This window comes from Rattus norvegicus, chromosome 4 (genome assembly GCF_021556685.1).
Source record: "Rattus norvegicus strain SHRSP/BbbUtx chromosome 4, alternate assembly SHRSP_T2T, whole genome shotgun sequence".
Taxonomy (NCBI): Eukaryota; Metazoa; Chordata; class Mammalia; order Rodentia; family Muridae; genus Rattus; species Rattus norvegicus.
This window is the reverse complement of record NC_141537.1, coordinates 153,986,263-154,013,256: the sequence shown is the minus strand read 5'-3', so window position 1 is coordinate 154,013,256 and position 26,994 is coordinate 153,986,263. Positions and strand designations below refer to the sequence as shown.

The 26,994-nt window shown below is 48.8% G+C and overlaps 1 protein-coding gene across 27 annotated transcripts in view; it reads left to right on the top strand.

Annotated features, from left to right (window-relative positions):
• Cacna1c (calcium voltage-gated channel subunit alpha1 C) overlaps positions 1-26,994 on the top strand; it is a 623,916-nt gene that overhangs the window by 419,779 nt on the left and 177,143 nt on the right. For all 27 annotated transcript variants that reach the window (XM_087655872.1, XM_087655873.1, XM_087655871.1 and 24 more), the window contains 2 exon segments: positions 11,623-11,762; positions 15,849-15,988. In XM_087655872.1, the coding sequence (XP_087511998.1) occupies positions 11,623-11,762; positions 15,849-15,988 (280 nt within the window).

Sequence of the window (26,994 nt, the reverse complement as noted above, 5' to 3'; positions counted from 1 at the left end):
GTCTACATGATGCATGCCATCCAGCTCCCTATAGACTGTGAGGCCATAAGGGCTGAGGTGGCACCTTACATGCTTTAATTTCTTAATTGCTATATTTGTGAATATTTATGGGGTGTGATGGGGTCATTGTGAACACGGCTATGAGGTATAATGATCAACTAGGTGGAATTAGCATTTTTACCTCCCCAAATACTTTTACATGGATGAGTTAGGAGCCCTTGGTCTCTGCTCTTAGTGACTGTCCTGCATGGTTAGAGACCACAGTCTGTGCTGTGCTATAAAGTGCCAGAACGAGTTGCTCACATATTATATGTTGGTGTCTACCTCCAGGCCACACTTCCTGCCTCCCACTCCCAGTCTCTAGTGATTATTACGGTGTTTTCTGTAAGATTGACCCTCTGATCTTTATGTGTGAGTGAGGACCTACCATACAGTTGTAGTACTTTCTGTCTGTGTCTCTGGGGTGGAGGGTCCCCAGTCTGTGTTCCGAATATTGACAATGATGGGGCTCCTTATTTAACTCACACATAGGGATAGAGAAGGGCTGCCTAAGAAGGAGGCCATCTTTCACTGTGCCTTTCAAGAGCTGAGAGCAATAGCCTGGGAGAGCATGGCACACTGTCTGCTGTGAGGAGCTTTAGGCATGAGAGGAAGGCCAGGACTGGGGCGTTAACCTTGGCGACTCTGCCTTTCAGCCCCCACGTTGGAGAGCTGTGCCTGTTCCTGCTCTACACAAATCATTGTGGGGACAGAGGATGCTCCGATGTAGCTCTGACCCTCAGAGTACCCAGTTCCTAGAGTGAGCCACGAGCTACACTCAGAAAACTTGTCACACAGGCTGTAGAACCAGATAGTAATATACCAAATGACCAGACAGACAGACAGACAGACTGGCTAAAGGCTGTGATGAGCAGAGGAGAAGGAGGTCACTAGGTCTGTTGAAGGCACAACAGTCCTCTCCTAGGAGATGGATACAGTTGGTCCCCCAGGGTAGTGAGACCCTCACAAGCCAGGGCTCCTGATATTCCTCCCTCAAAAAGTCCTTCATCCTCTGAAGGTAAGAAAAATACTCAGACGAGGCAGGGGAGCCCCAGGTCTGTGTCCCCACATTCTTCATCCCTGGGTGTCTGATGATGAGATAGTACAGGGCATTGCAGCTCACCCTGGCTGCTTCAAGGTGTGAATTTCTGCCCCCTGCAGTGTGTCCTTCACAGCCAGTCACCTGCTGCAGTGGGAGCTGGACTTGGAGTCCTACACGGTGCCCTCTGAAGGCAGTCTGGACTGGTTCTGGGAGACCTAGTCAGACCGTGATCTGAGACGCTCTCCTCATACCAGGCTTGTGCACTCTTGCTTTTCTCTGGTGTGTGAGAATGAGCCGGATTTTAATGTGATGTGGACCATGTAGGATAGAGTTGGAAAATATAGGTCCAGAACAGCATCCTGTGAGGAGAGGGTCTCAGTAAAGGATTCCCAAACTAGGGCAGCATCGGTATTAACTCACCTCTTAGCCACTTTTATTAGACTTGAGGTCTTCCCACCGGTGTTTCTGTCACTCTCAGCACACCATGCCTGCCTTCCCCCTGTACCGTCAGGGTCTTAATTGTCTTTCATACAAACATGGAAGTGGCCAGCCTGAGAGCCTTTCTTTTTGAGGCATCAGTCATAAAACTTCCCTTCCCACCACATTTGTTAGGCTGGGTCAAATACCACAGTGGGTAGTGACAAGGGAGTCCGTGTGAAGTGAGACCAGTCCTTGGGTTGTAGCTAACTGTAACCCACACAAGGTGGTGGGAAGAGAACGTGGGCTTGGCAAAATAGCCAGTGGTGACTTCTTCAGTCCTATGTCCAGATGCCATCCACGGGCCATGAGTGTCCTAGGCTAGAGGGCTCTGAGTGTCACAGGCTTGCTTACTACATTGCTGGATGTCACACAGAAGCCAGTCATTTCATGTATTCTCATTCTGACAGACATGCTTGAGCCCTAGGAGCCAAAGGAGGCGAGTGGTGGCACTGAGCTAGACCTCAGGAGGAGAAGGAAGCTGTGAATGAAGGAGGAGGATAGAGGACTGGGGAAGGGGTGTCTCATAACTAGCCTGGTTGGTTAGGGTGTCCTGAGCTTCTAGCTTGGCTGGACCAATGATGGTCATCAAGGATGAAGCTAGGCTGTGGGAAGTCCTGAAGCCACACTCTGAAAGGGTGAAAGGGTGGCGGTGGTGGTGGTCATGGCAGAGATCACCTGAGGTTGTGTGGCAGTAGTGGTGTGAAGATGGAGATATCGGAGATAAGGCATCCTGATAGTGCTGCTGTGATGGTGGGGGTGTGATATTAAAGAGGGAAAGGAGGAGGAGGAAAGCACTTGCCCTTCCTTTTCCACACAAACCATAAGACTCAGCAAACAGATGAGAAAAGTACTTACTGCGTGAGGTCGAGTTCTGTCCAGTGAGTTCTCACTGTGGTAATGGTCGTGTAGCTATCAAACCTCCTAAAAACGTGGGACCTCCACTCCTCAGACCCTCCTCAGTCCCGTCATCCATAGCAAGGGGCAGTGGGTTTCCAGAGATGTAGCAAAATGCAGAGCTATGGGTTGGGAGTGTGAAACCAGAATGGAAGCTGTTCCTGTGGATCAAAGAAGACACACGTGAGGTTCACCAAGGAGCTTAGCAAACAGATCACAGGGGGATTTTGGTTTTGATGATACAAAGCAGATATGGGTCCTCATGCCCCTTGCTTTTGTTGCAATACAGATAATGGAAAGAGGACCAGGAGTGTGCCACCCCTTAGAGGGGGGTGGATAGCTGATGTTGTGTGACCAAAGAGAAGAGATGAGGCAGCAGACAGTGTTACTGACCTCTGCCCTCAGCAGAGGCCCTAAGGACAAAGGAAGGGCCAAGGCCCCAGAGAGGACACTCAGAGCCATTAGAACAGAGATGGTGGGTCCCCTCAGCAAAAGTGTGTTTTTCATTTTCTATGCACTAGCTGCCATGTGTGCAGGTGTGCAAGAGCACAATTGCCACTCAACATGACAGCTCTGGTTTCTCATTGTCGAGGTGACCCAAGGCCTGTCTAATCATTCCCATTTCACTAGCAAAGAAGCAGGACCTTAAACAATTTCGGTAGCTTGTGGTTTGATTCCAGGGCCAACTCTCCTCTAACCCTTTTGCCTTTTGTGTGAAGACCCCCTCTGAGCCATGGGTAACAAAGACACTTGCTTCTGCCCTGTAGACGCTGTGTCCCTGCGGGGCAGAAGAACACAGACGTTACATGCACCATAAAGTACACTGTGATGGTGCTGTGTGTAAAGTGTGATGCAGGCCCAGAGTGGGCTTCCTCTACCTTCTGAGGCAAAACATTGAGCTAGACCGCAGGATGAGACGGAAGCTGCGGATGAAGGAGGAGGGTAGAAGAACGGGAAACGGAGAGCTCACAACTCGCCCATCTGGTTTGGCTGTTCTGGGCTTAGGGTTTGGCTGGATCAATGAGTGGTAGTCAAGGATGTAGCCAGATTATGATGAATCTTGGAATCGCACTCTGAAAGCCGAGATCACTTGGAGGACACGAGGGAGCTACTGAAGGCTTCCGAGCAGTGAAATTGCCTAGATAGTCATAAACCAAGCAGCAAGCTACTTTACTATTCAAATATTCAGTGACTGGGCCCACAATGCATGGGCAGAGAATGGGCCTGTGCCTGGCGAGGTGTTGGTTATCTCAATGAAGGGAGGTAGGTAGTAGAAAGCTAAAGGCTTTGGCTGCCTACGCCCCCTCACTGGAAAATTACTCACCAACCCACAGTCACTAAACCAATGCCTGGTATCCCCCAGGTTATCCAGCCGTGATTGGCGACTTTTATTGTCTGTTGTCTATTATCAGATTATGTTGCCCTGAAGAAAATATCATCTCTTTTTCACCTCTAAGAGGAAAGGATTGCGGCAGACTCCTATGAGATCAGTGGCCCAGGGTGGGGAGGTTCTGTGGGACAGGTGACTGCCTGGGTGACTTTTACTCTTCCTTGACAGAGGCAGCATGTGCAGAGACTGATGGTTCAAACGCTAGGCACCAAGCAGGAATGGAGGAGCCAACCTCCTGACAGGGATTTTACACTTAGGAAACCACGTGCTCACTGAGAACGCAGGCCCAAAGTAGGGTGGAGCTGAGAGTCGGCGAGCAGGTCTAGTGCCCCACATTCTGATCTGAGCCCCTGTGCTTCCTGTTATCCCTTGGCACTGAAGCAAGAGGGGTCCTTAGGGAAGGAGATGTACTGGAGGGAAATGGGTAAATCACTTCAACTTTGCATAACAGCAGCACAGAGAAGCAGACTGTAGGATGTCGGGGAGTGTGTAACTACTATAATGCCAGTGGAACAGGCTTACTGTTCTACTCATCCAACTGCACTTGCTGCTTGCCCTCAATAAATATTTTTTGAGGCTACTCTTGGGACATTGATTTTGTTTGTTCTGGTTTGGCTTTGGTTTTTGGTTCTTCTTATTCCTTTGTCTTCTACAATAATGTCATGAGAAGGCCAAACTGTTAGAGATACCACACACTTGATGAGGGAAGCAGCCGTAGAAGACTTGCCTGCACGTTTCCCCACTTCTGTTCTTTGGAACGTGGACTCCCCACCCACATCCAGGCAGGCCCCTAATCCAGAATCTGAGCAATCCGCCCCTGTCCAAGTGAAACTCACCCAGGTTTAACTCTTAACCTTGGGACTCTCCATGAGCGTCTGGGAAGCACTCAGAGTCCAGAAGAATGTTTCTTTTCCATTTTCAGTGACAAAAAGATACAGCGTCAGCCTCACTATTCTGACTGTCTGCAGTTGTCTGACTCAGTGGCATTGGGTACCAAGAGTCATCGTTGCCTCAAGCTGAAACTCTGCAACCATTAAACATTGGCCCATCTTTCCACCCCTCGGTTCCTGGTGCTTTGTCTCGCTTTCTGTCTCTCTGAATTCCCCAGTGTAGATATTCTACACAACTAGGGCCACACAATATTTGCTCTCTTGCGATTGGCTCCTCAGGCTTGGAGTGATTATCCTTGTTGGAGCATTCAATCCTTTTCACAGCCGGATGATATTCCATCCTGTGCACTTTCCCTAGTCTCTATTCCTTGCTCTGTGGATAGGAGAAAAGATGCTTCTTGCTGCACTTCAGGCACCAGTGGGGACCCCGTAGAATCCTGCTACCTGCCTCACCAACTTCGCTTAGAGGTGACCTTTATCTATGAATGGACATAGTAACTCAGGGCTTCTTTAAGCCCTGGGCAGCAACAGCTGCACTGTAGCTCATGATCTGGACCAGATACCCACCCAGACGGGCCCTTCTCGTCTGTCCAGAGAACAGTGGCTGTGTAGACCTTCGTTCTTATGGTTTCATATCTTCCACAAGCCCATCGCTGTCCTAAGAAGGCAGCCATACGGCCCGAGGCAGAGTGGACCTCAGGAAAGAAGTGTGACACAGAAGGAATGCACGAGAGATCAACTGCATGGCATGGCGCTAAGGATCCTCTCCTTGGTCTCTCGGCTGGAGAATAGATGGAAGTCTATGCCTAGAGGTCCGGTCGAATGGTGCTGAAGTTACACAGCGATCTGGAGTATGGCATGCTGGGTACAGTGAGGTCAGTGTGCTCACTGTGCACCGTGTACTGAGATGAAACTGCACCTGAGCTCATCCATTCTGCTTGGGCCAACTTCTTGGCAGCCCTGAGAAGTCTTACATACGTTTACCTCGGCACCCATAGGCTGTCTGGGTATGAGTTCTTAACTTTAGGTGGTAGTGTCTAGATCCTCCTAGTTCTCTCAGTGTGCTATATAAACACACACACAGGCCTAGCCTGTCTGTTCCTCCATGGCTGTCTCCATCCTAGAAGACCTACCCTGACATGGCTTCTGTGCATGTATGTGTTCCCTAACACACGAAGAGCAATGCTTCACTATTCCATTCTCATGCACTACAGGAGTTTGGAGAGACTAGAGGTGGGGACCCAAGCTATAAGAAAAGGCATAAAGCAGCAATCCTCTCCTGATTGCACCCTAGGCGACACCAACATATCAAGTGGGTAAGAGTCTTCCAGGCTGGCCAATGAAAGGGAGGCCCTTGTAGTATTCTACACACACTCTCTATTAACATCCTATCAGACTGTCCCCCTGAACTCCATTTCCCTTAGTCAGGCCCGTTGGGGTCCAGTGTTTAGCTAGCATAGCCCTGCCAACATATAAGAGTCCTACTGTCGCAGGCCTTCCCTGCCCTGTCTCTGTGCTTTCTACAGCCTGCGACTGAGCACAGCAATTTGTATTTTCTTCGCATCTCGACCTAAGATAAAACAGATTCAGACAAGTTAAGCGACTTGGCTAAAGACTTGAGCCACTCAGTGCCGGAGTCAAAATGATTGGTTGGTGGTTACCATTGAAACATCACTGACCGTGTATACCTTGGGAACCTACCATGAAGTTGAATGGTGGTTGAGTTACATAAATGAAGGATAAATGGAAAATGGGGAAGTCCATACATACCCATGCGAAGGCCGTCTATAGGTGTTTGGAAGAATGTCATGTTCCTGAACTTGGCTCTTTCCACTCAGTTCTTCTGAACATTTAAGACTTGAGTGCAACCATCAGCCTTCAGTTGTCAGCAGACGAGCTAGCACATGGCCCAACAGAGAAGAAAGCAGGGCGAGAATTGAAAAAGGATGGAGGATGTGGTATTGGGCTGCAAGAGAAAGTGAGAGGAAGAAGGCAGCCATTACCCTGCACTCAGGCAGGGAGGACCCACTGCTGTCAGAGGAACTGACAAGATACCCAGGAAGCCCAGAGAAGCTGCTAGCAGCTCCAACAGCCCATCCTTTAGTCTCTGCTGCAGGCGTCCATTCCTCCTCCACCCAGAACAGTACAAGCAAGGATATTAGTTTACTCAAGTTGACTTCTGACATTTCTCAAGTCCCAGGATCACAGAAAGGAACAGGTCACATGTCAGACTTATAACATGTCCCCAGGGAGCTGTGTGCTGCTCAGAATTCAGACATACACACAGCTCCTTAGTGTCAGAACTGAGATCTTGGCCTGGGAAGGCTGTGAAGGACTGTGTGCACACAGGACCCAGAGGCGTTGGAGAGCCCTTTGATGAACTTGATTTCTACCCACCTCCTGGGAGCCCTTAGACGTTTCAGTGGCAGTTCAGCGTATGCTCCGAAAGGATCAGCAACCTGGCTTCAAAGTTAGATCAACACCTAATCTCATGGGTTGGGCCACAACAGGGGTCCCAGGCTTGTTTATTGAAAAGCATCTAGCTGTCCCTTCTCTAGATTCTTGTCCAGACCGCCTTGTATCGGTTCCCAGACCCTCTGCATATTGTAATGAGCTCATAAGTGAAACCATCACAGCTGGATGAAGGCCGCCTCTCAAGCAGACACTTGCTCAGTTCCAAGCCCTGAGCACCTCAGTGAATAGCTTTTCTGACTCCACAGAGCTTTTACACTTTCACTATCGATTATGGTTTTGTGACTTCTCTAGCATGAGAGATGGGAAGTGGAGGGCAGAGTTAAGACAGGAAAAACACCTAGCCCTAGTGTTATGTCCTCTTTCATGACCTGTGTCCTTTAGCTGCATTCTGGCCTTCCTCCTCACCTAACGTCCTCCTTATTTGCCCTCCTTCTGAACGTTACACAACTCCCACACTCGTAGCTGTTTACCTCACTGTGTAGCCCTGGGTGGTCTGAAATGCCTTAGGTACACCAGACTGGCTTAGAACTCAGAGATTCACCTGCTCTGCCTCCCAAGTGCTGGGATTAAAGGTATAGGCTCCTTTTAGCTCTATCTCAGATCTTTGGACCACTTACCACGAGGGGCCTGAACCCACTCTTTGACAGTAAATGGGACAAGTGAGAAATGTTTCTTTGGTTCCCAGAAGGCAATGTGAACTGAACAGAGCTTTGGAAAACTCCAGAAAACTCGGGTTTCCATCCGTGGATTTGTCTTGTTTCTCCATGGCCTTAGTCTCTTTTCAGTGTCACGGGGAGGCTAATTAGACCATCTCCAAGCCACTCCATGACTTCAAGCACAGTCCTGTCACTTCTGCCACAATGTGCACATGCTTCTATCTCCCTTACTGGGTTGGCTTATCCTCCAGAGTCCCTCTCCCTAGTCTGTGACCTCTATGGGAAGCCTCACTGGGTCCTGCCTGTCAACTGAGTTCTGCACCAGGCCCCACCTCCGCAGGTCTCATCAGACTCTCCATCCCAGTCCAGTAAGTCTGAAGTTTCCACATGGAACCCTCCCTCACTGTAGCCCCCGATGTCCAGGTACGTCTGCAGCCCCCGCCTCTAACTGTATAGCTTCTGCCACCCTTTATGGGTCTGTTCTTAACACACTGGATGAGAGCTGTTGGAATTTTCTCCTGGGTTCTATCTTCCCCCTACCCCCTTCAGTTTCTCTCCTCCTGGAGTTGCTGGCCTCCAAGCCACACCCTGTGTTCCCACTCCCCAACCATCTTTATCCTTGCAGAGTCAGTTCAAAGCCCTACTTGAGGAAGTTCTTCCACAGCCAGCTGAGCTTGCCTGCGGCACCCCTCACCGCTGTATGGCACTATCTGTGCACCCATAGCCCCTGCGCTGTTGTACCAAACCACTGAGAGCAGTTTCAGAGCACCCCCCCATCTCTACCCCAACCCCCGAAAGATCTCCAGCATCCAGCAGTGTGCACAAGCATCTTTGTCTGCATGAAGGTTTGATTCAGGCGCGTGGCATGGAACAAAGAACAGGCCTTATTGGGCCGATGCTCAGTAAGAGAATGCAGAGAGCTCCCATCCGCCCATCTCACAGAGCAGAGTAGTACCTCACACCCAGCATGCGGGAACCCGCAGTGTGGACCTGCACTACAGGGGAGGGCCTGCCTCCCTATGATGCTCTTTGATGCCAAGAAAACAGCCTGTGCGTGTGGAACTAAACAGAGTTCTTGGCCTCAGGTAGCCTGGATCAGGGGTGCCAGCTGTTTGTTAAAGCCATCTAGGAATTCAGGCTTCCCAGAATAGAAGGCCCAGCATCTTTGGGGCATTGAAGAGCTCCTTGGGGTGGAGTCAACTCTGAACCTGGGTGCTGTCTTCCAGCAAGTTTATTGTCTAGACAGTTGAGAGGAGACTCCAGGGTCAGTGTCTCGCAATTCACTGGATGGTATTGTGATTGTGAATGGCTGAGTGAAATGAAGGAAATGACAAAGTGGATGGATGGATGGATGGATGGATGGATGGATGGATGGATGGGTGGATGGATAATGACTATGGATGGATGGATGGATGGATGGATGGATGGATGGATGGATGGATGGAAGGATGGATGGATGGATAATGACTATGGATCGATGGATGGATGGATGGATGGATGGATGGATGGATGGATGGGTGGATGGATGGATGGATAATGACTATGGATGGATGGATGGATGGATGGATAATGACTATGGATGGAGGGATATGAGGGTAATTGAAGGGATTAATGGGCAGAAAGGTTCATGTATATATAATAGTTGGGTGTGTGAGTGGGCATGCCAATGAAAACATAAACGCAATGAGAATTTTCATGAACATATGAAAACACATGGAGCCCGGCGGTACCTACCCAGCTCGAACTTGCTCCCTTTAGCTTTCTTCTTGCCACTCCTCCAACTGAGGCAGATTCTGGGAAGATTTCAGGGGTACGGATAGGAATGGAGTTGTTATCTGGTGCTAGACTACCCTGGGGTAGCGTGGAGATGGACTGAGTGGCCACAGCTGCTTCTCTGCCATCTCCAGGCTGCATAGTAACATCGTCTGTAACCTGCCTTTCCCTTCAGTGTGCAGAGCTCTGCACTAACCCGGTACTGCTGTTATGATGATGTTGACACAACCATGGAGGGTAGAGCGACCTTACTCACTAGAACAAGGCAGTAGTCACATCTGCAGGCCAATGCTCTGTTGCTGAATAAAATAAGCAGAGAGTGACGAACTGAGGCTCTGATCAAACCTGACCCCTTCGCCCCCTCCCCATTATCGCCATCTGCTCGAGGGCTTCAGCAGCATATGACTTGGTAGTTCCTAGACTTTGAGGTGTCCGAGACACCCCTAGAATTGTGTACATCACATATCTCTGGATACTACAGCCAGGTGCCCTGCTGTAGCAGGTCTGAGAGGGGCCGAGAATCTGACATTTTTAACATTGAAGCCTCGAATTGTTTTGCCGAGGACTACTCATGGTGAGCTTGGTGCTCCCAAAATATCTAGAGATGGGAACAACAGCCAGGGACACTGGACATTTGTTCTGGCAGTTTCCCACTTGGGTACCCAAGCCCCAGGTTCAAATTACCCCACACAGAAGGCCAAGTGAGGGGTGGCCGGCCATCATGGGCAGTGATCCTTCTTTGCTATGTGGCTTGTATGTGTGTGGACCCAGAGGTCTTCAGCGAACTCTCCTTAGTCTGGTAGAGGAGGGGGAAGTGGGTGTTAAGATTCGGAGCTGAGTGCCTCCTGGAGGCTGTGAACTGGCCCAGGCTGCTTTCTGATCAGAGATAGACTGTCCCGGGTGATTTATGGCTCCAGGAAGAGGCAGCCTGCATACGTGCGTGCATATGTGCGTGTGTGCATGCGTGCGCATGTGGCTCCCACAAGGGTAAGAAGAGGAGTGTGAGGGTGCCTGACCAGTCTCCACCAGGCGTTACCACCAAGACTACTCTAAGGCAGTGAGGGGAAACAGTGGTTAAGGAGGAAAGCAAGTGGGCACCAGCGGCTCAGTCCGTGTGGTTAGAGTAAGAGCTTCACAATAAGCGCAAGTCGTTTTCCTAGGGGTCAGGGAGAAAAGGCAGCTCTGTCCCATGAGTAAAAAGGCAAGCTTTAATTCAGCACCTAGTATCTGCTCAAATTCTCCTAGGTTCCTTTGTCCTGCTCACTTAGTCTTTGGACAGACAGCTCCTTTCCTACAGATCTTGCTATTGACACCCCCTCCCCTTGGGGCAGTGTTTTTGCTTTTATTTTAGATATCAACTAGTCCCCTCCCCAAATCCAGTCTGCGACCCTCAGGGCCTGTTAACAGAATCGTGGTGTGGTATTGCCATGCTCACCTGCTCCTCAGGACCCTCCACTGTCCTGGTGGTATTCCCTGGAGATCAAGGCTACATGAGGTCTCATTTTGGAAGCCACAACAAAATGTTAGCTGGTTAAAGGAGACTTTGAAGGTGGAAGGAAGAATGTGAATCTTTGCATTACTTCAAATTACATATTCACAAGGGCATTTGAAAGCAACAGGTTCTTAGCTCTTCAAAGGCTGGAGCTCTGGTGTTGGGATCAGCTAACGGAGTTGACGAGTTAGCTCTCAGGCTGCATGTGCAGGCCTCTGCTACCTGTCCTCAATGTGTCCTGCAATGCTGGCCACAGCATTGCATTCTGGGAAGTGTATCACTTGGCCATTTCAGAACCGAGCAAACACCGCAGTATACTTTTACAAGCAGTGACGCTACAGGTCATGGGCTTTGCGGGGACCACACAGTCTGTGACAGGCTGAATTCTGGTGCTGAGTGACGCCGCCTGTGAACTCTGCTGCCTCTGAACCTCCCAAATCCCTGAACTTAATGATTTGTTTCTCTCTCTCTCTTCTATTTCTGTTTCCTAGGAACGGGTGGAGTATCTCTTCCTCATCATTTTTACCGTGGAAGCATTTTTAAAAGTGATTGCCTACGGACTACTCTTCCACCCCAACGCTTACCTCCGCAACGGTTGGAATTTACTAGATTTTATAATCGTGGTTGTAGGGTAAGTGCCAAAGTCTTTTCCTTTTCCTAACCTTACCACCCATGCCTCTTTCCCTCTCTATTTCTAACTGAACTTGCCTTTCGGCACAAGGGAAGAATATTTGAAAAATTACTTTGAAGTCAGACATAAAATTATTAACGAAGGGTACCTCTTACTGTCTCTCCCACGTGTCAGTGTATGTGTGCATGTGCGTGCATATTCACACATATACCCACGCGTGTATATACACGTGAACACAGCGAAGTGCGTATGAGTGTCTACACATATGCATGGGTGCATGCACCTCAGGTTGCCCAGTTGAGGGAAGGAACTGGGAGACTTTACATCTAGTCTGACCTAAACTGGGAAACTGTTTTTCCCTTTTTGAGGTATGTGAGTTGGGCTTTGTGAATGTTAGGTAGAGCTTCTTTTAGCTGGGACCCTATTCAAATCTTATCCCAAGGCACCCTGAGAAGTGTGTAGCTCAGAGTCTGGGGCATTCAGTCCTGGCCGTGCTGTCCGAGCTGCCTCCGTCCCTGAGGATTTCCATGAAAATACTTGGAAAACTCTATCCTACTCATGACCTTGTGGCATGGCCCTGCCTGGCTCTGAGCTTCTGCAAAACGAGGACTCCAGCTTCACCTGGGCCTCGCTACTGGTCCTTGACACATGAGCCATTTAAGGAGCCTGTTGCTCAAGATGCAGAGTTTCCCTTGTCCATAGCTAGTTTCTCTGTCACAACTAATAAAATGCCCTCCTCTTGTTAGTGTCACATTCTACACGATGCTCCAGCCATGCCTTCTCTCTCCAGCTGACTCCCTCAAACACCATGACTCCAACAGCCCTTTTCTCCTTCCACCTTCTGTCTGTACCCTTTCCTCTGTGACTCACATAATTTTCACCTGCCAGTTGATTTAGGGCCACTGTCCGTCATCAAAACCACACTAGCACGGACCCTTGGCTGACTCATTCCTGCCTTTGTTTGACATGTTCACCTGGAGAAAAACGCCAACCCAGATCCCATCCAACTACGTGGAAATCTTGCTATCTTAGCACAGAGACATTCGTGAAGCTGAATCTAGTGCCTGCCAATGTCAAACTGGCCTTTGGTTATCCCCCACAAATCCTCCCTCATGTCCCGACTTCTGCTCCGTTCGCCTCTTCACTTTCTGGGTGATTCTTCTGTAGCTTGACCATCCACTTCAAACTTCCTGTATTCCTCTCCCTTCAGATTTCCAGCTGGTAGCCCAGGTAAGACCTTCCCCAAGGGAGAATGTCTCCATACCACATCTATGACCTTATAATATGCCTCCCCGGTCTCTGAGAGAAAAGCTGGCACCCAGGAGGGCTTCTCCCCCCTCTCCACTAGAAGGTGTGTTAGCCTTCGTTCCTCTGAGCTTTGCCCCATCCTCAGTGTGCTGCACAACTGCCTGCTCCTGCCTTCTGAAGGCTGTGCCTCCTCCCCATTCTGCGACACCACCAGCTTCGGCATTGACTCCCATCTCACACAAAATTCCCACGCCATGCCCACTTTTGCCAAAAGTTCCAGAGAGTTGCTGTATGCTAACCTTTAGTCATATGTGGCCACTGCACCCGAAACTGAGGGATGCTGTGTATGTAAGACATTCATCATGTTTCAAAGACTGAGTATAAAACAAAGGATGACAAAAATCTCATCATTTTCACTACTGGCCGAAACGCCATGTCTCAACATTGGGCTAGATAAAATGGGTCTCCATAGTTAGTGTCACCTCCTTTTACTTTGTCATTGTGGCTACTGGAAAGGGTGCCCACTTGGCTCACATTGGGCCTTGCTGGTGTTTTGTTAGGGCAGGGCTTTCTGTGCTCACTGGTGTCAGCTTTTGTCACTCTCTCCTGGTCATCACTGCTGCGCCTTCCCCCATCACGCAGTGGCCTTGGCTGTGCTAAACCAAGCGGTTCCTCCACCCCATGTCTTCAGTTCTGGACAGTTGACCGTAGCCATCTCACGTTGCACAGGCTCCACGGAGTATCATCAAGTCTCCTGCCCACAAGCCACTCCTCATCGGCCTCTCTCTGGTTTATTCTCTGCCTCCACAGTGGTGGAGGCCCCTTTGACACAGCCCTCTCACATACAGCTTCCATATAGACTTCATGTGGTTCAAACCTAAACACACCCTGGACTGAAAACAGTGTGGTTTCCATCGCTGCCCGTTGGCTTCTAGAGACACGAAACCAGCTCAGAAAAACATCACCTGTGCAGTAATTAGCCCAGACTTGGAGAAGGTGGTAATAGAATGTGGATGCCTGTATGACACCACACTTCCCTCCCTATCTATGGCTCCAGCCCAGGATGTTGGAGTCACATCTCATTTCTGTCACACTACCTCCTCACTAGTCCCACAGTGAATCCAGTGTTGGATCCTCATCAGTCTCCAAATTACTACCTGGCCTGAGCCCCAGCCACTCAGTGGGCTCTAGCCCCGCCCACCGCAGGCCCCACCCACTGCAGGCCCCACCCACTGCAGGCCCAGTTGATATTAGTTAGATTTCACTCAGACTATGTCCCTTTCCTGCCTAGTTCTTGTGGGGCCGGTCTTTCTTCTTCAGTCTCACCTTCCCTCGGTTTTCTCTGTTCTGGTTGTGCTGACAGCTTGTTGGCCCTAACATCTCCATCTCCATGCATTTCCCCAGATCACTGTCCCAACTGTTTCTCTGCCTGGAGTGGTCCCACACAGCTGCAGGGACCACATACCTATTTTCTTTGGGCCTCTTCTAAAACAACGCCAGAGCGGGGTTCCTTTCTGAGCTGCCCTCTGTTCAAAGGCTGGTCTCTTGCCCTCATCACTACGGACCCCTCCCCTCTCCAAGCATCACATTCTGCAAGGTCCAGTGACTGACAGTTCAGATCCTGACTGCCCCTAGGGATGTTGTCTTAGTCAGGGTATTATTGCTGTGAGCAGACACCATGACCAGTGTAAGTTTTATAAAGGACAACATTTAATTGGGGCTGGCTTACAGGTTCAGAGGTTCAGCCCATTATCATCAAGGCGGGAACATGGCAGCATCCAGGCAGGCATGGTGCAGGAGGAGCTGAGAGTTCTACATCTTCACCTGAAGGAAGCCAAGAACAGACTGAGCATCCTCAGGCAGCTAAGAGGAGGGTCTCCAGACCCACCCCAACAGTGACACAATTCCTCCAACAAGGCCACACCTAATAGTGCCACTCTCTGGGCCAAGCATATGCAAGCCATCACAGATGTCAACTCTCAAGAGTCAGACTATGTCTCATCTCCTCCAGCTTAAGTATTTAGTGTAATGCCTGCACACAGTAGGTGCTCATGTTTGTTGGAGATGGGTGATTGCAGACAGCTTAAGTATTTAGTGTAATGCCTGCACACAGTAGGTGCTCGTGTTTGTTGGAGATGGGTGATTGCAGACAGCTTAAGTATTTAGTGTAATGCCTGCACACAGTAGGTGCTCGTGTTTGTTGGAGATGGGTGATTGCAGATACATTGTCAGAGCAGAAGCCTGTTTCAGCATTGTGCCTTCATACGCTGGTGGGTCCTGCTTGAAGCTCTCTCACTGACCCCTCCAGCCAGCCAGCCAGCCAGCCAGCCAGCCATTTGTTCAACACGGGGCTCCTCGGTGGCACTTATGTACATGGGTGAGGTTGACTTTTAAGGTTATTTATTGTGTCTGTGAACAAATCACACCGAGGTTGTCATCAGGAGGGAAGAGTAGGCAGGGGACACATGCCTCCTAGTGCTCACAGCAGGAAGCTGGGTTCCATAGCAGTGAAGACAGCACCCCAAGAGAAATGGTAGACTTCTCTGCTTTATCCCTGTGCCTTGGCAGCTGTGCCAGGACCCTAGCTCACCCAACCCAAGGATGCCCACACACTGTGACAGCAAAGGGATGTCCCCAACCTCACCCAGCACTGTGTAGTGTTTCCCCTCCCCATGGGTGGCGGTACTCCTGCTGATGGAATTTCAACTTGCAGCATTTTTTGTGGGTCTCCAGGGGCCAAGCCTGTGACAAACCCCAGCAGTCTAGGCTGAGTTCTTGGATTACAGCCCCAGCTGAGTAACCAGGGTCCTGACATCTCCTCTCTCCCCTCTTTTCCAGGCTTTTTAGTGCAATTTTAGAACAAGCAACCAAAGCTGACGGGGCCAACGCTCTGGGAGGGAAAGGAGCGGGATTCGATGTGAAGGCACTGAGAGCTTTCCGTGTGCTTCGTCCCCTGCGGCTGGTGTCTGGAGTCCCAAGTAAGTAAGGCCCCCGGCCCTCTTGAGAGTGTCCTTCCCAATCGCCCTCTTCCCTGTGCTGAGCTGCCAGATCACTTCTGGAAGGCACCTGGTTTCTATGCTTGGAAAGTTTTCTTATAGACAAGTCTCTGATTCTGGTGCAAATGCATGAGGCCAGCTTCTATAGAAACCTAGAGAATATTTGTAACAGTCACTCAGCCCAAGAAAGACAGCCTGCATAGGCCTTCAGGTTACATACTCCTTGCATGCCAAGGAAGGCATAAAGACATTTACAGAAGAGGAACTGGGCCTCAGGAGTCTAACCCCCTAGTCTGCCTTAGTGCATACGATGTAGTCTGATCCTCCAAAGAATGTCAAGAAAGCATCACTAAGCATTCCGAAAGCCTGGCCTTGCTGTTTCCCTGTTCTCACACCTGTGCGGTATCCTCAACTACATACGAGAGCTGATACTCGCCATCCAGAAAACAGGCTTCTGTGGAGGAGTGAGGCTGAGCTCTCTGCACTGGGTCTGGGACTGAGGAGACTGGCTGCCCTCCAGGACGTCAGCCTCAGGGACACTCCTTCTCTCCCCCTGTGGGGACTCTGAGCTTAAGAGCTTCAGCACCTCTTGGCTTCAGCAAACTCTGGGGAAGCAGTCTCTCTAGGAGTCTTCTCCCTCATTTCTGTACAATCTGAGAAGAACTCTGGACTCCTTTGCTTACATGGGAGGGCTTGGGTCAGGACTGTGACTTATGTGGCTACATGGCCAGAGGCAGGGAAACAGCGTCCTCTGAAAAACAGACTCCTATGTGCTTTGTGCTGGGTACCTGGCTACTCTGTAACACCTTAGAGTCATCGGGGCCCAGGAAACTGCCTACTGGCTCTCTCCTTCCAGTATGTGTGTAGGATTGGGGGGGGGGGTTGGAGAGGCTTAATTAACTATCAGCAGAATCAGGACTATACCTGGTCTCTCAACTGCCCTTCCTACTGTACCACACTGTCCCTAATGATTTAAGGCTACCTACCATTCTTGACTGTCTTCAGTTTTGGCATGTGCCTCCCGTCTCTTTGACTGCTGTCAAGCCCTTCCCTTCCTCTAGAAGCCCAAGAGTTTATTCTGTCCAATCTCTGTTCAATAGTTAGATTTATGTCTTGCCCAGATGGGGAAACTTACTGGAAGCAGGAAGTGTTATCTTGGTTGGGATTTCATTGCTGTGATAAAACACCATGAGCAAGGGCAACATGGAAAGAAAGGGGTTTATTTCAACTCACAACTCTCTCGTCATACTCCATCACTGAGGGAAATCGGGACAGAAATGTAAGACGAGAACCTGGAGGCAGGAACTGAAGCAGGAGCCACAGGAACACTGCTTACCGGCTTGCTCCTCATGGCTTGCCCAGCCTGCTTTCTTGTGTAACTCAGGACCACCTGCTCAGGGGTGGCATACCCCATGACCCCTCCCATGTCATGCATTAAACATGAAAATGCACTACAGACTTGCCTGGGCAAAACCTGGTGGAAACTTTGAGGCTTTTCTTCCCAGATGATTTTAACCCTGTGTCAAGTTGACAAAACAGACAGGGACAGTGGTTGTTTGCTTTGCACAAGGGGACTCCCTGGGCAGAAATTATAGAGCATCTCAGACTGCAAAGTGACAGGGAGTGTAAGTCTCACAAGCACAGTTAAAATCGCCATTGGCCATTTTGCATTAATCATGGTTTATATGACGGTCAATACCAAGTTGCACTTTGGTGACACCTAATTCCTCCACAACTCCATAGAGTGACATTGTGGCGTAAGATGGGAGACAGAAGTAACTTTCAACATGACCCTAAAGGAACTTATGAATAGCCAAAGTGTGAGAGGCAGGAACTATGAGTTAACCATAGACTTATACCACAAAGTTACCAAGGACAGGCTGACTCTCGCCGTTACGGATATTCTCACTAGGGACTTGGGCCTGAGAGGCTCTCCGGGATTGACCGACTCCGCATGGTGTCTAATTCTAGAGCCTCGGCTACGGCAGCAGTCACTGTACTGTCCTTGTGGCAGGAGATGACCAGAGAGGCTAGCCTGGACTTACAGCACACAAACATTCCCAGGCCACGTTTGCAGGTGGCTTGCCTCATAACCACTTGTATTGCTTTGGCCAAAGCAGCTCACATACCCTGATGTCCAAGGCAGTGAGACAGAAGACTGTAACTGGTCTTCTGAAGCACTGTGCGGCTCCTTGTCGGAGATTTCAAGCAACTGCTGACTTGGTGAATCACTAGTACAGGAGGAATGGTTCTTCTCTGAAGAAAGGGCTTGGCCTGGCCTTTTGCACTTAGTTTCTGTTCAGCTTTGGAAACAGTAAAGAATGAGACCACAGGGAACAAGTACGTTGGATTAAATCACCCCCTTTACTCACGGCCTTTAGCAAAACTCTGTCTTAGTCAGAGTTTCTATTGCTGCGATGAGACACCATGAACAAAAAGCAAGATGAGGAAGAAAGGGTTGATTTGGCTTACGCTTCCATGTCTCTGTCCGTCATTGAAAGACGTCAAGATAGGAACTCAAAATAGGGTAGGAACCTGAGGCAGGAGCTGATGCAGAGGCCGTGGAGGAGCGACTTCCTCAGCATGCTTTCTTATAGAACCCAAGACTGTCAGTCCAGGGGTGGTTGGGGTCTCCCTCATCAATCACTAGTTAAGAAAATGCCTTACGGCCCATCTAGTGGAGGCACTTGCGACAACTTGACATAAATTAGCCAGCACACACCTCATAGGAGTCCCCTTTCCATGTTGTCACCATTTCTCATTCTCCTACTCTTTGCTACACATCGGTCCCCAGGCTTTCTTCTCCCCTGCTGTGCCAGACCATCTCTTGTCAGGACCACCTCTCTACAGCAGTGGTTCCAATGGTCTTCTCTCCAGGCCCATTGGCCTTTATCTCTGTGCCCTGAGTGGTTCTGCATAGCTGATCCTCTCTGGTCTTGAACCTCTCATCACTTGGCACCTGAGACACTCTTCTCTCCCAGTCCTGCCCTTGTTTTGCTTGCTTTTCCTCCTTGTGATTTCTTGCTGTTTCCTCATTATTCAACCTTGTAGCCCTGGAGCGCTCCAGGCATAGTCCCGGTATGTCTTCTCCATCTGCACTCGTTCCCCAGTCGTCCTGTATTATCCAGCTTCAAAGCATCAAACAGCACATTCTTATCCTCCACAGACTCCTTACGCTCTAGAGTCACACATCCCATTACTGCTTCATGCCTCTCATCATGGCCAATCAATGTGGTAAATGACCACGCCCAACACTGCTCTCCAGCTTCCCCATTTCTTTCCCACCTTAGGAGATGTTAACACACTTTCCAACTTCTCTTCTCAGGCCAAACACCCCCGACTTACTTCCTTTTTCTCATTCTTGGCATCCGGTTAATCAGAAGATCCAATCAACTTTGCCTTCAAAATATATCAAGAATCGACTCTTACCGTCTGTACATTCCTTCCTTTCTTGCCACCATCACCTATCCTGTGGATAGAATTCTCTGTCTGAACCTATAGCCTAATCATAGCATTAGTTAGGAGATTTCTAGTATTAGCATGATTTACAGCTGCGGTACGAATAGTACGCCAATGCTTGTCTCTTGTTGGAACGACCAAAAGATCCACATTTAAGGTGGGTCTTCCACCTCAAATGATCCAACCAAGAAAAGTATCCCTTTCATGGGCCCAGCTGTTGAGTTTCAGTAAATTTCAGATGTAGTCAAATGGACAACCAAGGTCAGCCATTGCATACAGCCTAAACTGAATACAACAGCCTGTGTGGCCCCTCTTGAAATCTAAGTCATGCCAAGCCCTTGCCCTACTAAGAACCCTCTAACGCTTCCCTAAGCCACCCAGAGTGGAAGCTGGAGTCACAGTCCATGTTGTCTCTCATTCCCCTCTTTGTCCTTGCCTCCCTCTCCTCAGCCCAGCTTCTGACTTCCTCAGCCTCCTCGCCATCCTTATTGAGCTCCAAACTCTCTCCAAGGCAGGTGCCACTCTTGACTGTGGCCCTGACTCAGCTACCCCTCACATGCCTGCTCAGCTCTGTCTGCTGAGATAGCATCTCCTTATAGCATGTCATTACTAGAAGTGCTAGCCACTTCCTTTACTCCCTGTGTCCTGTGCCGTCTTAATTTTCTCACATCATGTGTCACCTATTCCGTATTAATTATGTTTTTATTAATTTGTCATCCATTATCACTGAGCTCACAGTTTACAGTATCTTTGTTCACAGCCACATCTATAGCCTCTGCAGAGGTGCATGAGTGTTGTGGAAAGTGTGGACATCTTTTTAGACCCTCACACTGAGTGCCATACAACATGGTGGGTAAGACGGCCTAGCTTCCCAGATGGGACGCAGTCGTGTATATGCTGAATTTACTGGTCCAGAGTCTGAACTCTGTTGCGCTGGATCTCCATGGCAATTGTGTGAGCTTTAGTAATAGCAGATGCTATCGGTGATGTCTAAGGTGAAAGTTTCTTAGAAGAAAAGGGTTAATTCCATGGTTTATGAAATTTGCAACTCTAAACTATGTGGGTGAGGGGCCCCCAAAGCTGCTGTTTTTAAATGTGTATGAAATGTAACTGGGATTCTCGATGGGAGATTATGCAGGGAGAGGGATGACTGTGAGAATGCAGGCCTGTGAGTCATCAACCAGCTTCTTTTAGACCTTACCTTATGGGAGAAGTTGCTGGCCAAGGTACAGACATGAATCTATACTATATATGTTCTCAGATGTTCTATAGTGGAAAAAAATACTCATTAAAATGACACATAAAATAAAAACTAGAGATTCCCAAGAACATTTAGGTGTGGAGTAAGGAGCACTATGGTGAGTAAGCTTTGGAAATGCCTTACTTCCAGGAGTAGGGACCAAGGATCAGAAAGACTTCCCTGAGCAGGTCGAACGTAGACTGGATCTCAGTGGACAAATGAAGGAGGACACTGCAAAGAGAAAGGACAGTATGATTCTGGAGATGTGCACCCGAGGGATTAGGAGCTGAGTATAGCAAAAACCAGACCGACTCCCGCTGACAATGGAATTTTATGTAATTGAAAGATGTGGTTGCTTTGTAAAGACTGTCCTCTCTGTGAGGCCTCCACTCTTTCCCAGAATGCAGCGTGAGGTGTGCATGATGTGTGGGAGGATTAGCCATTCGTAGCCAGGCACATCACATGACACGATATATGCGAATAATGAATACTGAGAGCTGTGATCCAGAATTGACAGTGCACATGAAGTGGGTGTGCTTGCCTATGGAACGATAAGCAATGTTCCTTCCCATGGAACCCTCATGTGTCCTCCTAGAGAGAACCTTGCGAAGATATACTGAATCAAGATGGCGGATGGAAGTGTGAAATCGTCCTTTAGGTTCATGGGGCCTTTGGTAAAAACTTGGAGCAGTCTTGCTCTGCTAGAAAAAGGAATTGAAGGACTGTCTCCATTCAAGAGAGGTGCCAGCTAGGCTCCCTCCCCATGATCATCTGGGAGCCGGTCACAACACCAGGCAATGGGGCGCACTGGAGGTAATGGGCCTCGTTGTTTATGGCGAAGAGGTAGGGGCAGACATGGAAGGATATGGACTCTTGGGCTTCCTATCTGCTTGGGTCACCAAGACATACCAGCCCTAGCCAACTCATAAATCCATGTGTAGATTAGTCCCACACTCAAAACAGAAGCACTGAGGAGGAGTTGTGAAGTGAACAGGGAACAGACTGGGGTGAATATGGAGCGCCATGGCTGTAGGCAACTCTCTAAGTAGCTACTGCTGTCCTTTGTGCTAGCAAAACTCCAAAGACTGCCCCAGAGAGAGCGATAACTGGAGCAGTTACAAGATGGCTGCCCTCATAGTGGTTCTTGGACCATAGGGAGGGTCATGAACCTACCAGGGACTCAACCGTCAGAGTCAGACCAAAGTGCACTGGTTCCAGAGACCAAAACTCCTTTTTTCTACTCTTGTTGGAAGAATGAAACTTAATTATGGCTTAAATCTTTAAAGTTCCCCAAAACCAATGTGCTAAAGGCTTGAGCTCTAGCCTATGGCACTATTTGAAAGTGGCAGACCTTTAGGGAGGTAGGGCCTGACAGAGAGAAGTTAGCTATTCTTTCGCTATGCCTTGAGAACTGACTAGGTTTCTTCCATCTTGCTCTCCTACCATGGGACACTGTGCTGCCACAGACTCAAGAATGGCAGGGCCAATCAACCACAGAGAGAAACCTCTGAAACCGTGAGCCAAGATAAATATCTCCTCCTTAGGCCGATTCCCTTAGGTCTTTCTTCATAGCAACAGAGAGTGACTGACAGAATCTTTAACTTAATCTTTCTGCCTCAGGGGCTAGAGAGATAGCTCAGTGTTTACAGCATTTGCTGTTTTTACAGAGGACCCGGGTTCAATTCCTAGCATCCACACGTTGTCTGACAAGTATCCCTAACTCCAGTTCCATTGAATTCTATACCTTCTCTGACCTTCCCAGGCACCAAACACTCTCATGTGTTACACATATGTACAAGCAGGCAAGAAACTCATAGAAGAAAATAAATGTTAAATAATAATATTCAAGATGCCTGCTGTGAAACTCAGTAACTCACCTGTGTGCCCAGTCCCAAGGCGAGGCATACTTAGCCTGGGATCTATCTGTAACTGTGGTACCCACGGTCTGCCTCAGTCAGTTCCCTGTTCCCTTCTCTCCTTCCCCTCCTGGGGATTAGTAACCATGGAGTAGCCATACTGATGAGCCCGTGCTCCTCACGATCAGCCTGATGAGACTGACTATACTCTGTTTCTACACCTTCATAGTCTAGAAGCCACCATCACTGTTACCAGACACTTTTCAAGACCCAAAGGCATTTGCTTTCTAGTAGAGAGAAGGGGTTCTCAGCCTGCATAGGTCCCAGCAAACAGTTGATTCTACTCAAAATCAACCTTGCAACATAGTCCAGCCTACTCCTCTACCCCTTGTTCCCCGGAAGCAGAGAGAATAACCACACCTTGTCCCAGTCATTAAACTTCTACCCTTCCTCCTGGGGCGGAATGTCCACCTGGGAAGCAACCATGGCTATCTTGTCAACCAAATATCCACTTTCCACTACCCAAATGGGAATTCTTTAGCCAGCAAATTCCAAGACTCACACTATCATAGAGCTCTCTGGTGGCAGTAGACAGGACTCAGATTTCTAAGACAGTCTGCCAGAGTCTGCCAAGGAACATGGTGAGCCCCTAATTTTGAGGATTCTGTAGATCCCACTGTGCCTCTAACACACATGTGCAAGCATGCATGTACATACAACACACTATTCATACCTGTCTACCCTGTGACAAGAGGCAGCCAAGGACAGTGGCTCCCAGGGTGCTCCAGAAGGCAGCTATGAACAGTGTGGTTTTTCCACAGTCCACGTAGGTGGCTTCCCAGACGAGCTCCTGTGTACATCCCCTGGCCTGGTTTGTTTCAAGAAGCCCCATGAAGGTCCCAATGGCCACAGAAATGCTGCTTTCTCCAGAGTTGGCTGCACTGACCCTCTATTCCCTTAGCTAAGCGTCTCTCATCTCCCTTCCAGGTTCTCCTGTGAATCAAGTCTAGGCCACAGCTTTAGCCTTGGCTCTGCTGCCCACAGTTTCTCTGTTTCCAGCTCGGCCTCAGTTTCTGTCTACAAACTAATGATGTGCACACCACAGATAAGAACAAGACTTTCCCTGGTAGAGCCCTGTTCCCTTCCAGCAATAAAGTCTTTAAGTCCACCTCAGGACAGCATTTGTAAGAAAAAAAATGCCAGAAAGGTCACCAAGTCAGTGAATTCATCCAGTGAGCATCTCAGGCCTTCCCAGCTCTGCTGCCATAGAGTTTTATAAGAAAGAAATAACAGTATGTGGCTAAGCCGGAGAAATCACATTATTTGGTGGAGCAGGGTAAGAGAAAAATATCAGTGAGCAATCACGCATGCCACTAACAGCAACGTTAAATGTACGGTGGAGTACAGCCCTTGCCCAACAATGAAAACACACCTTTCACTGGAGAACCAGGTAGGAGATGATAACATGACACGGTCCATTCAGAGCAGTGTATAGCCTCAAGGTAAGCTTTGCCATTAGAGCTCGACTCAGTGATTAACTAGCCCGGTGGTCCAGGAAGCAGGGATATTACCCCAGATGTATAGGCAGGAAGGATACCTTCCAGTGTTTTACCCTAAGGAATGCAGGGGACGGGCACTGAAGATTGTGCAGTCCAGAAAGATGCTCAGGGCTACCCTGCCACCACAGAACTGGCTAGAGAGAAGGAGGTCGCTGATAGTCACGATGTGAGGACTTTTTGCATTTCACGAATTCCTGAACTCCTTGGGTGACCAGGGATGATGAGAGATGGCTGCGGCCCTGTAGACTCAATGGTGAAGTTGGCCTGCAGATGGTGAGCAGAGCGTGGATCTGTGCCCGCAGTGGGCAAGCTACTTGACTGTCACTTGTCCAGGAGTCTTCAGCTCTCTTCTCTGTGAAATGAGAGAGTTAAACTTGTTTAGCATTGGACTGTCAAGCACTGTCATTCTGTATCTTGAAAATAGAGAACAACAGTGGTCTTAGAATTCTTCTTGAGACACCAAGTTCAGAACTTCGGTAGTCATTGGCAAGGCGTGACCTTCTGCGCACCTCCTCAGTCTTTAGCTCCTAAGATTGTGGCAATGAGACGGTTCAGAGGCGGGAGGAGTGGCACGTGATAAGCCAACAGACATGATCAGAGGTTGGAAGAATGGCACATGATAGGTCAACAGGCATGATCAGAGGTCAGAAGAATGGCACATGATAGGTCAACAGGCATGATCAGAGGTCAAAAGAATGGCACATGATAGGTCAACAGGCATGATCAGAGGTCAGAAGAATGGCACATGATAGGTCAACAGGCATGATCAGAGGTCAGAAGAATGGCACATGATAGGTCAACAGGCATGATCAGCACTGGCCATGAGTTGACTGTGGCAGGTGGCATGCCTTCACAAAGACCAGGTGAGATCCTGGGCTGCAGCTCCATGACTCATCTCTGTGCCTGGCCCTTTCTTGGAAATTGCAAACATGCAAAACCAACAGCCAAGAGCAAAGTGGCTAGCACTTAATTAGAATGAATGCTAACAACAAAGTCCACTCAGACAAAGTTCCAGAAAGGAAAAGGAAGAGAAAATAAAATGAAAACACAGGGAGGTGAACGTTCCAGGAAATGGTTGCTGAGCAGAGCTTGCGCTCCCTGCCTTTCTCACACTCATTTTCATGCCTGACTCATGTAGTTTCCAGCTAAACAGACAGCGGCACCACTGCTTAGGTTGTGAAAGAGAGAGGAAAAGACTAGATGGAGTCTCTCGATCCTCGTCAAAGGCATACTGGTGACCCAAGAACTCCCTCCTGATGCCACCTCTGAGGTCCATCCCTCAGTAAAGACCATCCCAGGGCAGGAATGCATGGGCGTTAAGGATGTAGTCAAGGTTCACAGTGCACCAACTTTTCTGAGGTACAAATGATGGTCACTGAAACTAGCAGATCTCACAGATATAGGTGCAGATACAGTAATCTCACAACTTTATGATAATACACTTTCTTTACAACCCTCTGTCCTGCGATCATGCGTATTTTATAATCACACCTCACCATTACTGTTTCACAGTAAACAATTGAGTGGCTTAAGGCTGTTATGGAAACCCAGTGTTTCATGTGCCCCCTTTACTTGCTGTCTCTGGGTCGCCTGCTGAATAGGCGGGTTCTGATGTCCTCGGACACTGTCGTCTGCTCCACTCATCCTTATTTCTGATGTTCTACGTGCACACCTTTGGCTATCACGCATTATTCCTTCCATTCGTCCTTACAGCTTTGCCAATTTTCCCCCAGTTCTTTTTTGGTCTGTGCTCCGCAGATTGGATAACTTCCTTTGTCACTCCACCTCGTCTGTCTGTCTGTCTGTCTGTCTGTCTGTCTGTTTCTTCTGCTGCTGTTTCTAGCTTCATTGTGCTTATTCAGTGATTTTTTTTTTATTCAGATCAGTTGCTTTATAATTATGGAGCTTGAGTTGGGTTCCCCTGAATTGCTCCCACCCACCTATGGCATGCTTCTGTTCTCTCTTTAATACTATACTCTTGTTATTCTCTAAATAGGCTTTCCTGTGTGCACACACACATGCACAAAACAACTAGTTAAAAATATTTGTGTGTTAAATCTAACAAATGCAGTCTCATTTTTTATTGGATATATATAAAATCTCACACATTCCTTTATTTGGTGATCTTTATAAGGTCTGGAATCTACTATCCTCCAAAGCTTTTTAATTCTTCAGCCAAAAGCTTAGTTCCTCAGCTTGCTGGACTTGGTTTTATGCTTCTTGGCATAGACCAAATGAACAACTGTGCCCCTCAACCTTCAAATCCCATTTCCCCTGTGCACTTAGTGGGGGGTCTGGTTTAAAGATTTGTCCTGATGAGATCAGGGTATGTAGCAGAAGGTTCTTGCTCCTGAAGTGTCCCTTTCTGGCACTGGAGTCGGGTGCTAAGGTGCTAACATCACTGACTGACATGTTCACTTGTGCTCTCCATATGAGAGGGCCAGAGCCCCAGCCTCTGACCTCTTCTCCCCTCCCCCACCCGCCGCCCCCAGCACTGATTATAACACCTGTGGCACCTCCATTCTGCCCTCCTTGAGTGGTTGCCATCTGATCCAACCAGGTAGTTGTACTTGCCTGTGTATAATCCTGTTCAAAGCCACACCAGACAAACTTCCAGGGACCCTTATTCCCTACCTGGCTCCTTGTTGATGTTCTAACAAACTGTTTCAGCTTCTCACGTTCTGATCCAAATCCACTGTACTCGGACAGCAGTCTGATGGACTGGGGCTCCCGGAAGTGTTACAGACACTATGTCCACTTCATAGAAACAACTGCTTCACAGATTTTTCAGCTTTTTAAATGTTTATGGTGGGGGTTGGGGATTTAGCTCAGTGGTAGAGCGCTTGCCTAGCAAGCGCAAGGCCCTGGGTTCGG